The sequence below is a fragment of the Dendropsophus ebraccatus genome, chromosome 6 (genome assembly GCF_027789765.1).
Source record: "Dendropsophus ebraccatus isolate aDenEbr1 chromosome 6, aDenEbr1.pat, whole genome shotgun sequence".
In the NCBI taxonomy this organism is placed as follows: domain Eukaryota; kingdom Metazoa; phylum Chordata; class Amphibia; order Anura; family Hylidae; genus Dendropsophus; species Dendropsophus ebraccatus.
The window spans coordinates 49844369-49859993 of record NC_091459.1 but is presented as its reverse complement, the minus strand read 5'-3'; the positions used below and the strand labels follow the sequence as shown (position 1 = coordinate 49859993).

The window sequence follows — 15625 nt, the reverse complement described above, 5'->3', positions numbered from 1 at the left end:
AGGAATAGATTTTGCTTACATATAAAGTTGTTTGAACGGTCTCAGGACATTTAGCATTGCCTTTCATTACCCTGTATAACTCTGTGACATCAATAGCATCATTGCTGCAACAGCAAGTTCATTAACATGGCTGCTTATGGGATTATCTGATTACTCACAATCTTGAACACATGATATTGGTTTAACTTTAACTTATTTTTGCACAGCAGCAATTTGCTGCTATACAGAGAACACGAGACAATAATCTTTGATGTCATAAGAGTTTCTATCCGTTTTTATTTTTACAAAGATACAGTTTACATGTCTTGTGGCATACTGTATGGGTGGGGCTAGAGACATCACACTGCGCCAATAGAGGTGTCTCGCTTTACAGTATTCAAAAGTTGGGAGGTATGCATTTATACATGAGTGATACATACTGTACATCTATGTTGGATTTTTTTTTTTTGTAGGTAGAAGTGCTGTTTTATGGTTAAAAGGCCAATTTCAACTAATTATTACATGTAAACAGATACAGCAAAATAGAATAGTATAGCATGAAAACTAGCTTGAAATGGGTTTTCCAGTGCTATTTTTTTTTTAAGTGACTCTGTACCCACAATCTGCCCACCCCAAACCGCTTGTACCTTCGGATAGCTGCTTTTAATCCAAGATCTGTCCTGGAGTCCGTTCGGCAGGTGATGCTATAATCGTCCTAAAAAACTACTTTTGAACTTGCAGCCATGTGCCAAACTGGCACGGCCTAGAGTATCTGTGCCCTAACTTTGCACCACCCCTCCGCCCCTCCTCCCCACCCTCTTCATCATTAGGAATGCCACTGGCAGGATTTTTCCTATTCCTCTGCAGTGAACACTGCACAGGTGCCTTAACGATCCAGCCCATATGTTGTGTTCTTACAGCTGATGTACAGTACAAAATCTGCCTGGAGCAGTCCTAATGATGAAGAGGGCGGAGAGTAGGGATAGAGGGGTGGTGCAAAATTAGGGCACATATACTCTAGGCCACGCCAGTTTGGCGCAGGGCTGCAAGTTTAAAAGTAGTTTTTTAGGACAATAACTGCTTCACCTGCCGAATGGACCCCAGGACAGATCTTAGATTAAAAGCAGCTATCCGAAGGTACAAGTGGTTTGGGGAGGACAGATTGTGGGTACAGAGTCGCATACCAAACAAACAAACATTTTGTTTAAAAAGAAAAACAAAACAAAACACAAAAAGTTGGTGTGGTTAGATATGCCTATTTGTGTGATCATTATAATAGTAAGTAAATAGAAAAGAACAAGTAACAGCTATTACAGAAACGGTAAAGTAACTGCAGCCGTAGGTAGTAGTCCAGATATATTAATGATAGTGGACTGTAGCCTTATTTATTTATTTTCAGATCTCCCAAGTAAAAAACATCGCCTCCAAGCTTTGAATCTCCTGATCATACTTCTCCCCGATGTACACCGCGACACCCTGAAGGTAGGTTAAGCAAATGGCGGAATTTTGGCACTTTAGCTGTAGACTGAAGAAGCTTGAAGGAGTGCAAATACAGCTTCCTATAGATAGTCCCACACAGGGGACCTGGCATCCTTGCTAGGCCCTGGAATACACCACAGCAGGGGCAACACTTGTTGGTACACACTCCCAGATAACACTGACTAGAAGAACTGGCCCCAACTATTTAACTCAGTATATATACTGCTCTGTGATTGGGCAGGAATAATTTAGAAGGCACTAACTCTGACTTATCATAGGATGGTGCAGTGTGAGGTACCCAGCTCAAGAATTGGCCTACATCACACAGTGGTATAGACAAGAAGAAAATACAGATTCACTGATAACACCCTAGTTACTCCCCTTCATTAGTGCTAGATAGTGAGAAATAAATTTATACTGACACCTGGTGGCGGGAGTGCAAACTACATCATTCAGTCCCAAAGCATGTAGACACATATTATCGACCTACACATGCTAAATAAAAGCAGTGGGCACCGGCTCTGGGGCACTGCACAGGTACCTGTAAGAAAAAGGTAAAAAAAATATTTGATCCTGCTATCTGCAACATAAAGTATCTTGTGTTTTCTGTTTGTTTCAGGCTCTACTTGAATTCCTTCAAAGGGTCGTCGATCATAGAGAACAAAATAAAATGACTCTTAAAAATGTCGCTATGATAATGGCGCCAAATCTCTTTTCTCTTCCCACGTATCCTGTAAAATCTCTGGATCAGGACGCTTATACCAGCGCAGCCCGGACAGCTTCTGTCATGCTTTTCATGATCAAATACCAAAAACTTCTGTGGACGGTATGTTGTATGTCAAATCAATTCAATAAAAATTACAGTATTTGTATGCTGCTTATGATTAAAGCATAATTTCTTTTTCAGATTCCAAAATTTCTTGTTGCACAAGTAAGGCAACAAAACCAGAAAAAAAATTCCAAGGAAAAAGCCATGAAGAGGCTGCTAAAAAGAATGGCTTATGACAGAGAGAAGTCCGAGAAGACGGAAAAGAATGCAGATGTAAGAACAGACTGCAATGATATATTTCATCATGCTTTTCTATAGTGTTAAATTAAAGGGGTATGCCAGTAAAAAAAAAATTATTTCAAATCAAGTCACTGATTGGCTAAGCGGACAATCCATCAGCCAGCTTGTCAGCGGCGCAATCCACATCTTCCTCATAAGTGATGTAGCCGAAGAGTTGAATTGGGCTCTATGGCTATTCCATTAATGGTAATCATACCACACATATTTTGATTAAGATACCATGACTAAGAACGGGATAGGTTTGAAACGCGTCGGAGATATAGATAAAACAAAGCTGAATTAATTGAAAACCCTTTTCAATGTACCAACTAGTCTTCAAAGGCACAAAAATGCCTGTATACGTTAAATCATAACACTTCAGATGGGTCAGTTTATATACTCTCCGTTTTATCATCCTAATTTACGATTACTCAGAATAGTTTTCACTAACTCCCATATCCTTTTCGAGTAAATTTGTAGCTGTGCACTGGTGGATTCTTGTTACTAAGAATCAGGTGCCATCTTGTGGAAGATTATGGAAGGTGCAGCAGAAACTTTTCACAGGATGCAGAAGGAGAGATTCCTCGTTCAGCAATATTAGAAATCAAGGTTGCATTCACATATACTGTATTATTGTGTCTGCTCAGTTGTCTTATGCCTCAGTGGACAAAACTGACAGCTGTGCAGTATTTGCACTGGTTTGGCATCCATTTATCTTTATGGTGCAGTGTGATATTCAGCATCATCACTGCACAAACTGGCCCATAGGGAAAAAGTAATAGTGTACAACTGCAGTATCAAATGGTAACTGTATATGCATAAATCTAGATTTTCATTTTTTTCCCTCTTTCTTTTTTTTTTTTCACCTAAAAGAACGACATATCTCAGGGATTCATCCGGGTTCAAGCACCCCAGTTTTCCAAGGTTTCCATGGCAGTACAACTAACAGAAGATTTAAAAGCTGGTGACATTCTAGCCAGGTTTCTTAATCAGGAAAGGTACTATTGTTTTTCTTCTTATTATAAATTAAAGGGGTACTTTCACAAATGAATATTATTTTACTCTGTTCACGCAAAACACACACTTTCAACTGAAAAGGAAAGAATTCTCATGTGTCCAAGCTGATGGTGAAGTGATTTCTGCTGTTCACTGGTCAGCCAGTAGGGGGCAAAGCACTAGAAGTGACTTCATGACACATTTGGTAGATAAATCAGCAGCATCTAGGAGCGTTTGTAAATGGTTCCAATAAAAAAAGGCTTATATGACCTAGCAGACTAAATTAATATCCACTTATTATTATTCTTGTGAAACTATTCCTCTAATGCTATCAGCAAGTTAGTAGAAAACAAGTATCTAACCTGCTGATATGTCCCTGTAGCTTACAGGGCGCTGAGGATGAAGGTAAGTTTCTTACCTTGATCCTCAGCTAGATTTTTGTGAATTTGGTAGTTTAATTCATATGGTAAGGAGGCTGTTTGGCGCACTGGAGGCGGGACTGCACATCAGTGCACTGATCTGCTCCGACCCACCCCTGTCTAATAAATATTGGGGCAGCGCTGTACCGCAACGTCACTTTCAGCACTCATTACTGCAGAGAACCTGAAAAATATTCATTAGAGCCCCCTCCTTGCACAAAGGGACATTGAAACAGTATTAAACCTGTGTAATGCTTAAAGCGACTCTGTACCCACAATCTGACCCCCACAAACTGCTTGTACCTTTGAATAGCTATTTTTAATCCAAGATCTGTCCTGGGGTCCTAAAAAACTACTTTTAAACTTGCAGCCTCGTGCCAAACGGGAGTATCTGTGCATCACCTGACGAACGGACCCCAGGACAGATCTTGGATTAACCCCTAGACGACCCAGGACGTAGAGTTACGTTATGGAAGTCTGTCACCAGACGACCCTGGACGTAACTCTACGTCCTGGGTGTTTCTCCGGCTATAAAGCGCGCTCCACAGCAGCGGTGCGCGCTTCACAGCAGGTGGGGGCCGGCTGCAATCAGAAGCCGGGACCTCACCGGTAATGACACGCTGCAGCGATCGCGCTGCCGCGTGTCATTAACCCTCTAAATGCCGCAGCGTTTAAGTGTAAGTGACAGGGGGAGTCCCCTGTCACTTGCTGATCGGGACCCCCGCAGTGTGACTGCGGGGGTCCCGATCGTTAAAACGGACCGCCGGAGGTCTCTCACCTACCTCCGTGCGGTCCGATCGTCGATCTGCTGCACTAAGCCTGCACAGGCAGGCTCAATGAGCAGATCGCCGATAACACTGATCAATGCTATGCCTATGGCATAGCAATCATCAGTGTAGAAATCCAAGTAGTGAATGTACAAGTCCCCCAAAGAGACTTCAAATGTGTAAAAAGAAAAAAGTTAAAAACACCAATACACTGCCCCAAAACCCCTCCCCCAATAAAAGTTGAAATCACCCCCCTTTCCCATTATATAAATAAAACATATAAAAATAAATAAATAAATAAGCATATAATATACCGTAGCGTGCGTAATTGTCCGATCTATTAAAGTATAACAAGCGTCATTGCGAACGCAATTTTTATTTTATTTTATGTTACAATATATATATAAAAAAAATTCATAAAAAGTGATCAAAACGTCCGATCTTCACAAATATGGTATTAATAAAAACTAGAGATCATGGCGGAAAAAATGACACACCATACAGCCCCATTGGTGAAAAAATAAAACCGTTATAAGTGTCAAAATAGGCCCATTATATTATTAACTAATTGCCAAAAAAAAGGATTTCATAAAAAAAAAAAATATAACATTAGAGAATCTGTGTAACCTGCATATGGTTGTGTTCAGACTGACCTATAGAATAATGGTATCATGTCGCTGTTACCATATAGTGCATTACGTAGACACAGGAACCCCCCAAAGGTTACCATATTGCATTCTTTTTTACGATTTCACCTATTTATATCTTAATAAATAATATATTTGCGATTCCGTCATACATGTTATGGCAAAATGAAAGACGCCATTACACAGTACAACTATTCCTGTAAAAAACAAGCACTTACATGGCCTGTAGATAGAAAACTGAGAGTGCTAGAGCTCTTAGAAGGGGAGGACGGAAAAACGAAAGCGCAAAGGTCAAAATTTGCGTGGTCCACTGGGTCATTTTGGGCCTGGTCCTCAAAAGGTTAAAAGCAGCTATCTGAAGGTACAGGTGGTTTGGGGCGGTCAGATTGTGGGTACAGAGTCGCTTTAAAACATGTAAACTTGAGACAGGTGGGCATGATGACCCAGCTCCACCCAGTCAAGAGAGACCCAAGAAATGACTGTGTCATGTGCGGCAGCCCTTTATTGCCGCACATGTGACAGTTTCACGTGAACTCTATAGTAATAATGCATCAATGCTTTAGACACTGTTTGTGCACCAGACCCTTCATTATATTTCTTGCGGTAATTCTCTTTAAATATTTAGGCTGGGTTCACACTACATTTTTGAAGTCCATTTTTTTCATCCATTTTTTGCAAAAAGAAGTCTGGAAAACTGATGCATTTGTGTGCATCCATTTTGATCTGTTTTTCCATTGACTTCCATTGTAAAAAAAAAAGGTTAAAAATGCATGTGTTTTTGTTAACGTACACAAAAATCTGGTTGACCACGTTTTTGTGTATGTTAAGAAAAACTGGTGCATTTTGATCCATTTTTTTTTTTAATAATGGAAGTCAATGGAAAAATGCATCAAAATGGATGCACACAAATGCATCAGTTTTCAGGATGTTTTTTTTTTTTCCGAAAGTGGATGGAAAAAAACTGATTGCTAAAATGCAGTGTGAACATATGGGGGTAGTAGACACTAGAGATGAGTGAACTTTGAGTTTGTTTGGGTTCGTCCAAACCCATACACTTGGCATTTGATTACAGGCGGCTGAAGAAGTTGGATGCAGCCCCAATGAGTCCTGGAAAACATGGATATAGCCTATGACCTATGGCCATGTTCTTGTTTTTTCAGACAGCCTTGGGGCTTCATCCGACTTCTTCAGCCACCACTAATAAAATGCAGAGAGTGACCGTATATGAACTGTACCTATTATATGAAATGCAATAACCTAGTATAGGACAATTTCTATAAGCATATCATCTGAAAAAACAACATAATTTCAATCACTTAGATGATTGGCATGTAGTGCCAATTATATTGTCATACTATAAGCTGAGTGACATGCAAAAAGTCATTTTGAATGTACAAACTAATTGTACACTTGCTGATACCTGTATTTATAATAGTTATCATTGCTAAGTGATGCAGTGACAAAGAAAGTCTAATTACGGTTTGTAAACTCTTATCAGTCTCCAAGCAACAAATTCCTCTTAAAGGGGAACCCCGGTGTAATTTTGTTTTCTTTTAAATCAACTGGTGCCTGAAAGTTATATAGATTTGTAATTTATGTCTATTCTGCTAGTACTTATCAGCTGCTGTATGTCCTGAAGGAAGTGGTGTATTAATTCCAGCCTGACACAGTGCTCTCTGCTGACATCTCTGTCCATCTACTGCTCTGGACAGTTCCTGACATGGACCAAGATTGCAGCAGAAAGCATTGAATGAATACACCACTTCCTGAAGGACATACAGCAGCTGATAAGTATTGGAAGACTGGAGATCTATAAATAAAAGTAAATAAATCTGTGTAACTTTAAAATAATTTAGCTGCAGTACCCCTTTAACACAGCTGTTTTCTACTGTATGTCGGTAAGCTGTGATTTCGGATATGGTTGAATCAATCGTGATATTACATCTGCTGTATTTTCCAAGTTGCTGCAATTATTTACTACGGTTCCTAGACTTCTCTGACGATCGCTATTTTACCATTTAGATGCGGTTGTCAAATTCTGCATTTAAATGGCCTGAAAGTATTTTCATTGCTGGTCCAATGTGATCACAGGGAGCAGATCCAGTGCACAGACAACCTGTGACCTCTGCCAGGTCATGGATGCTGCCCTGGCTTGGCCTTCAGCTGCCTGTAGCAATCGATTGCTGAGAGCATCTATCAATGTGGTACATAGGCACTGCATTGATCTCTATGAGCAATCATAGCATTGCTCATAAAAGTCCCCTAGGCGGACTGCAAATAAGTTTGTGAAAAAAATAAAAGCATTTTAATGTAATAAAAAAAAAATCTGATCCTATATTAAAAGTTGAAATCACAGAATCACACAAACTATTAAATTATCACATTCTTGGTCTCGCACAGTAAACAAAGTAAGCACAAAAACCCACCAAAGAGCAAAATTGCAGATTTTTATTCACATCACATCCCAGAAAAAATGTAAAAAGTGATGAAAAAGTGTGGTACCAATAAAATGTTCATCTTATGTCACAAAAATGACCCCTCAAATAGCCCCAGAGACCAATGAATAATAATGTTATAAGTAGAGATGAGCAAACTTACAGTAATAATAATGCAAATAGCTTCTGCAATCCGCTCATCAGCCAGCTGCCTTTTAATTCAATGCCACTTTGGGTGCTGGAAAAAGCTGGGTCCAGTCCTGGGAAAATGGGAGAAGTATCCCCGGACTAGATCCAGCTTTTCCAGGCACCCGGCGAAGAACGGCACACATAATGATTTAAAGGGAACCAATCACGCTGAAAATCCATCTTAAGGTAAGGAAACGTGCTGGCACATCACCCAGCACGTTTCCTAAACATCCCCCTGTAACCTCCGTGCCTCCCTCCATCAGTCAGTAATCTTACTTTGAAGAAGTCCCGCGCTGTATGCGTTTCACGTCGGCGGCGCGCTGACTTCATCCGCACGCAGCGCAGACGTCTTCTGTAGTCCGCGTATGCGCAGTACGGCGGGAGACGACGCCGACATACTGCGCATGCTCGGACTGCAGAAGACGACGGCGCTGCGTGCGAATGACGTCAGCGCGCCGCCGACATGAAACGCAAGCCGCCAGATCACGTGAATGGAAGGCAGACCTCAAGCACGCCCCTCTGGGCGTGATTACAGCCGTTACAGACGCCCAGGACCTGTGACTGATTCTGCCCACCTTGACTAAATCCGCCCACCGTGACTACTTGCCAGAAATTGACATACAGCGCGGGAGTTCTTCAAAGTAAGATTACTGACTGATGGAGGGGGGCACTGAGGTTACAGGGGGATGTTTAGGAAACGTGCTGGGTGATGTGCCAGCACGTTTCCTTATCTTAAGATGGATTTTCGGCGTGATTGTTTCCCTTTAAGATGCAGCCGGCTTATAAGCAGATTGCAGAGATAATGAAGCGATTTGCTTCTTATTACTGTAAATTCACTTATCTCCAGTTACAAGGATTAAAATAGAGCAATTTTAAATGGTAAATTTTTTTAAAAAATTTCATTTTTTAAAAGTAGCAAAATAAAATAAGTTATGTAAATTGATTATTATTGTAATCATACGGAATTACAGAACTTAGATAACATGTCAGCTTTACCACAGTGCAAAAAGATGACACCCCCCCACACACACACACCGAAATGAAATACTCGACAGCCTTGTAGACATAGAACATAAGCCTTATTAAACATGTTGACCCCTGTATGCAATTTTGTTTAGATGTGGTTATTACTACAGTGTTTTTTTTTATATTGACAGTGGCTCGTCGAGACATTTAAGGAGAGAAGAAGTTAGTTTATATGAAATTGGAGGGAATATTGGTAAGTGGACACTCAACATTCTACATATCTTTTGGGTCTTTCACTGGACCTCTATTTATAGGGAAGTATGAGGTCATAACTTACTGATAACATCACATCTGCCTAGGGTGGCAATATGAGTCATTCTCTGCTATAGTCCTGTAGTCATATGACTTCATTATCATTGTTGGCTTCACATCCTGTATTACAGAGGGGGATGAACAACCAACAATAATTTTTAAAGTGTTACTGTCACTGTTAAAAAAAAAAAAAAAACTTTTGGTAGTGGTCTGGTTGCTCAGTCTCACACCACTTGGCAGGAGAAGCACTCAGATAAACACTTCACTCTACAGGTATCTTTTTTTTTTTTTTTTTGTCTTAACATTACAACAGATGGGCTCCATAGACATTATATAGAACATATCACCTGCAAGATGGGAAGAGTAGCACATTGCAAAGAGAGAGACTCAGCACAACACTTTCCTGGCTCTATCTAGCACTCAGTGGGAATGACTTTTCGAAAAGTGACAATAATACTTTAAAGGGGAACTCCAGCAAACGTTTTTTTTTTTTTTACGTTTTTTTTTTTTTCTCATTCAAATTAACAGGTGTTAAAAAGTTATATAGGTTTGTAATTTACTACTAGAGATAAGCGATCACGGCTATCGAGTATAGTATTCGCTCGAGTACTTGAAAAGTAGGCTACTCAAAAGTACTCAATACTGGAGTGAGTACTGCGTGCAACTCAGGTGCTCGCTACCAAAAAGCTTATTGAAAGGCTGCTGAGCATTAGGCATTTACACAGCCTTAATAAAGTGTACCTGTCACAATCGGAACTTATAAATCAGTGGAGAGATTCTCTGCTAACCTGGAAGGTTGGGTCTCCATGGATATGGAGACACAGTCAGATGATAATCCATTATGTGATTGCATCTCTGTATCCATGGAGACCCAACCTTCAAATTAATGGAGGATTTCTCTGCTGACCCCGAAGGTCCAGTTGTGACAGGTATACTTTAAACCACACAGGGGGAAGGGAGTGGGGAAAATATACTTACCAGAGCTGTCTTCTAGCTCTTAATAATCGCAGATCAGCCAATCAGCAGCTAAGATGGGACTGCAGCCTCTAATTGGCTGAGCAGAGTCCATTTAGCCAATCAGTGACTGCAGCAGTGTCCCATCTCAGCTGCTGAGCGGCAATAGTGAAGTCCGATAGAAAACCGGAGTGCTAAGAATAATTTTCCTGCTCCCCTCCCCACCAACAGAGCACAATCTGGCCCCTAGAGGTTTAACTCAACTTACTCTATTTAAACAGTATTCCAGTACTTATCAGCTGCTGTATTTCCTGCAGGAAGTGATGTGTTTTTTCCAGTCTGACACAGTGCTCTCTGCTGCCACCTCTGTCCATGTCAGGAACTGTCCAGAGCAGGAGAGGATTTTTTATAGGGATTTGCTACTGCTCTGCACAGTTCCTGTCATGGATAGAGGTGGCAGCAGAGAGCACTGTGTCAGACTGGAATTAATACACCACTTCCTGCAGGACATACAGCAGCTTATAAGTACTGGAACACTTGAGATATTTAAATAGTAGTAAAGTAAAGGCTATGTTCACACAACGTATAAACAACGGCACTTGGCACTCAAACCCACAGCCGCTGCTTTGAGTATCAAACAATGGCTGTTGTTTTAAATGCAAATTGCATTGAAGTTTATGGACAACGGCCAGAAATAATTGATATGATCATTATTCCGACAACTGAAGCAAACAACAGTCGTTGTTCAATACACTGTGTGGACAACGGCCGTTGTTTGAATTCACTTCATTGCAAATCATTGCATTATGAAAAGAACAGCTGTTTTCATAAAAAAAAAGTCTGCTGTGTGAACATAGTCCAAACCTGTATAAGTTTCTGGCAGTTGATTTGAAACATCAAGCCGACACTGTAATGTATTAAAATGGGCGCACCCATGATGGTCTTGGTGTGTTCATATGCATGGCTATCCAAACGTGCAGCTGCAGAGAGGATTTCACCGCCAATCGGGTCAGCGGACTCAAAGGGGAACTCCGGATAAGAAAAACATGTTTTCTATTAAAAGTACATTAAAAGTTATATAGATTTGTCTATACAATGTATTACTGTATCTGTACAGTTCTGCCACACTGGTAGCTGATAAAAATCCAGGAACTGAAAAAAATGGCCCCTGTGCCAATTCACATTGTCTCCTGCTCCTGCTGCTATCCCCATTTAGGAGACAAATCTTCCATGCCTCTGTCTCACATTGTGTGTGTTTGCTGATGATGCATACAGGGGGCAGGGCGTGATCTCACAGGAAGCTTGGCTGGATAACCCAATCCCCTGACTGATTCACCATCGCTAACCAGACAGAAGCAACTGCTGCACTAATTTTACTGATTGTAATGGGTGGGGGCTGTGATGATCACATGAGGGAAAGCATTGCGTTCTGGGAAATGCCAAACCAGGAAGAACAGAAACACAAAACAGAACAAACCCCCCCAAACAAATGGATTTTTGGTAGTTTCAAAACCGGGATAGACAGGTAAGTAATGCATTATGCTTCTGCAGAAGTTTCATTTTTTTTCTAACCTCTACCTGGAGTTCTCCTTTAATTACCAGTGCACTTTAATCAAGACTCGTGTCTGATTATAAGCATCAGGGTTATAAGTCCAGAGTTCTGTAAACCCCCAAGAAAGTAGTAGTCTTAAAGTTACGGCAGCATATTTGCTATGATTAACATGAGAGTACTCCTACAGTGAAGAGGATATCGGGGCTGAATATGTGCTGCTCCTTTGAGCATGTAACCTTTTCTGTATATTTCTCTAGGTGAGCGATGCCTTGAAGATACAACGTACATGAAAGATTTGTCTCTACTGAATCCAAATGCAGAATGGGTCATAAAACCAAAGCCCAAGGAATGAGCTGCCCGGAATAGGAAACAGCGTATTGTTCAAAACAAGCCCAATATGGTGTAAAACTGAAGATTGATTGCAGTGAGAATGGCCGTGTTCACAGAAAGCTCTCATTCATTTCAGCACATAAGTCCTGGCCGCCGCCATGGTGAAGCACTTTTCACCAGTGATGACCATTTCAGTACATTTATAAACTGTAATGCACTGGGTTTCCGGTAGACCGCCGTCTTTCAGGAGTAATAGCTGTTGCTCATGAAATCCATTGGTTTAAAGGAAAGCTATTTTATCATTGCAAAAATGTGTTATTTTGACGGTTTAACTTTCTAGAAAACGAATTTTGCTTTAGAAGTACATGAAGGAATTACTGTAGCAGGACTATATTATACATTTCTTTTTTTGTATAGATGATATTTTTGTTATACTTGTACATATAATTATATACAGTATTTGTAACAGGACTGTATGAAGAAACAGTGGGGGTTGACAGTGTGTACTTTATTCTCCTTGTTTTATATTGCTTTATAAGCCCATTTCTCTGTACATAAGCCTTCACCTGAGCTGCATGTAAATGTCTGTTTACCTGGTCAGGTTTTACGCATTCATGTATCACTAAATTGTTAATGTAACTTCTCAGGCGGACCAGGACTGAAACCTGGTAGCTGCATTAGATTAATTTATAAGCACAGTAAAATCACACTTTACATCTGGTTCTGTCGCTACCAGTCGTCAAATACATATTGTAAAATGTAGAACGTTTGCAGATACTGTGAACATTGTTCTCCTTGATACAGTATCTGTAGCTAAAGGAGAAATAACAGCTACTGTAACAGTGGACCTTTAATGTTTTATGTTGAAAATATAATTTACTGTATAGTATACTGTATAAGAAATATAACTGTCCTTAAAGAGGCATTGTCGCATTTTTTATTTCAAGAAATCATCAGGTTGTGAACACAAGTACTTTAGCAATATACTCTATTTTTTAAGTTTTCTATGTTGAAATCAACACTATACATATGGCCACTAGGTGTCTTCCTTCACTATGCATGTGCACAGCTGCTGTGCCTCCACATTCAGTAGCAGAGAATCCTTGGGATGCTTGCATTGTATGGTCAGCTCTCCTATCACACACTATCAAAACCTCTGTAACCACACAGTGACATTATACTGACTGAATTGTTACATAAAAAAGAGCATTGTCTCCTAGTAAGCTGCAGAGCTGATAATATAATCAGAAAAAGTTAATAATACTGTATATTTAGCCTAAGTTAATTGCCCTCAGATGATCTACTACCTGCATGATGAACAGGGGTCTTTCGTTGTGGGAGCGCACAAAGGACTGGGGCCTCTTTTTTTTATTTTGACCAGAGAAAAGACAAAATATCGGCATGAAAGAAGCATGGACCGCAATTTGGCCGTATGTATAATGATGATTTAAACATAAAACTTTAAAAATAAATAAATTAAGTGAGTATATTGCAGAACTGCTTTCAACCCCTGTTGATTTCTTAAAAACAAAAAAATGCGGCAGGTACCCTTTAAAGGAAACCTGTCACTTAGATAAATGCTGCCCTAACTGCGAGTAGTATGACTTAGTGCCAGGTGCCTGGGTATAAATGTCAGAAAAATAGTCATGTCTATATGCATATTGGTGTTTTTCCATTTCTTCAATAGAAAACTTGGAATCACATTATAATGATTCACATGACTTGTGATTTCAGGGGACATGTTTCTAAATTGCATTGCTGTCTGTCAGTCCAGCGTAATCCAGGAGAAACATTCCCTGTAATATATGATCTGTCAATATATATAATTAGCGTTGACCATGTTTTCTTATCAAGGATTGTTGGTAAAATGAACTGCAAACCTGTGTAATATATACATTAGTCTAGTCTATACCAAGGATGTAGAATGTGTACAGTATGTGCGCAGTTGTACTGTATGTGAATACAAAAGGAAAGGTAGGCAAGTCTGTGCTTAGTGGGATGGAATGAAATCCAATAAACCATCTTTATCAAACAAAGGACAAGAATGATGTGTTGTATTCTATTATTTGGATGTTTTGTATACAAATGCACATTTCATATGATGTTTTTAGGTTTTATTCCCAAGTATTTTGATGCCATTAAAAAAAAACAAATACTGTTTTAATCTACTAATACAGTACAGTCCTGGACTTCCGACACAAACTCGTCTCAGGAGTGACAGCCTGCTCAGCCAATCACTGGCCTTGATGCTGCTTTGTCTCAGTCAGTGACTGGCGGAACAGGCTGTGACTCCTGACACAAGTTCCTCTCAGTATCTCAGTAGTGGCAGCGGCTGCAGTCAGTGAGGGACACCGGGGGAGCACGGAGAGGTAAGCACAGGATGTTTGTTGTGTTTTCCAACAGGGTTGCATTATATAAATAAGTTTGTAATGCTAGAAAACCTCTTTATAGCGAGTGTGTTGCCTAATTTGTTGTTACTGATTAGATACTGGAAAATGTTCTTTTTTTTTTTTTTTACTAATTTTCTATTTCCTGATTTATATTTTTTTTAACTCACCATTTTACCATAAAAGCATTTAGTGACATGCTTTATGGCAAGCCTCATGGATACAGACACAATGAACATCTCTATTTCCCCTATTTTCTGTGCGGGACACATTTGTGAGCATGCTTTTTGGGCTCATCCCACAGAGGGGAGGGGGGGGGGGGCTCAGCCGCTGGAGTGGCAGGTGCACTTTAAAGCATTACTGTCATTTAAAAAAAAAAACATATATATGGCTTTTGACTTATCACAAAGGTTTTGATTGGTTAAAGTCTCAGTGCCGAGCTGACGCCCCCACTGATTAGATAGTAGACAGTAGATATTATTGGGACAGGGCGTGCTCCTGTATGCTTCTCTCCCCTGTTTGCCACTCAGTCTGACTCATTGCAGACTTCACTGCAAGTCTATTGAGCCCATCACCTACAATATGTCAGATGAAGGATTAGCTGGGGAGTGAAGGTAATGTCACCATTCACTGAGATCCTGTCAGTGATGATAAAAAGGACACTGCTGTAAAATTTCAAATATATACAGTGGTGCCTTGGATTACGAGCATAATTCGTTCCGGGACCGTGCTTGTAATCCAAATCCACTCTTAAACCAAAGCAAATTTTCCCATAAGAAATCATAGAAATTCAGACAATCGGTTCCACACCCCAAAAATAATTTATTATTCTGAATAACATGTAAAACTAAAACAAACATTCAGAAACAGCAGAATATGTGATATTATAAGTTACTGTACAGTAATGGAGAGGATGGGAAACACAAAAGCTGACAGAGACTGTAGGGAGCATGAAGGAATGAGCAGGGCAAATGTGGGCGCATACTTGCAGCACTCTCTGTCTGGGGAGAGAGGGGTTACAGCTATGCAGAGATTACCTCCACAGTCCTGTCCCCTGATGTAAGCCCCAGCCTGAAGTGGATCTGCTATGGTTTGGAAGGTGAGGGAGACTTCCTGTGTCAGAGTACAGGGCTGTAGACCACGCTATGCAGACCATGCCCCTCCC

At 40.3% G+C, this 15625-nt stretch overlaps 1 protein-coding gene across 1 annotated transcript in view; it reads left to right on the top strand.

Moving 5' to 3' along the window:
• ARHGAP18 (Rho GTPase activating protein 18) overlaps positions 1–13487 on the top strand; it is a 76586-nt gene extending 63099 nt beyond the window's left edge. The window contains exons 10-15 of the mRNA XM_069974953.1: positions 1379–1461; positions 2078–2284; positions 2366–2500; positions 3380–3504; positions 9117–9178; positions 12001–13487. Coding sequence (XP_069831054.1) covers positions 1379–1461; positions 2078–2284; positions 2366–2500; positions 3380–3504; positions 9117–9178; positions 12001–12095 — 707 coding nt within the window. The 3' untranslated portion in view covers positions 12096–13487. The remainder of the gene's footprint in view (positions 1–1378; positions 1462–2077; positions 2285–2365; positions 2501–3379; positions 3505–9116; positions 9179–12000) is intronic.
• Positions 13488–15625: the final 2138 nt, after the last annotated feature.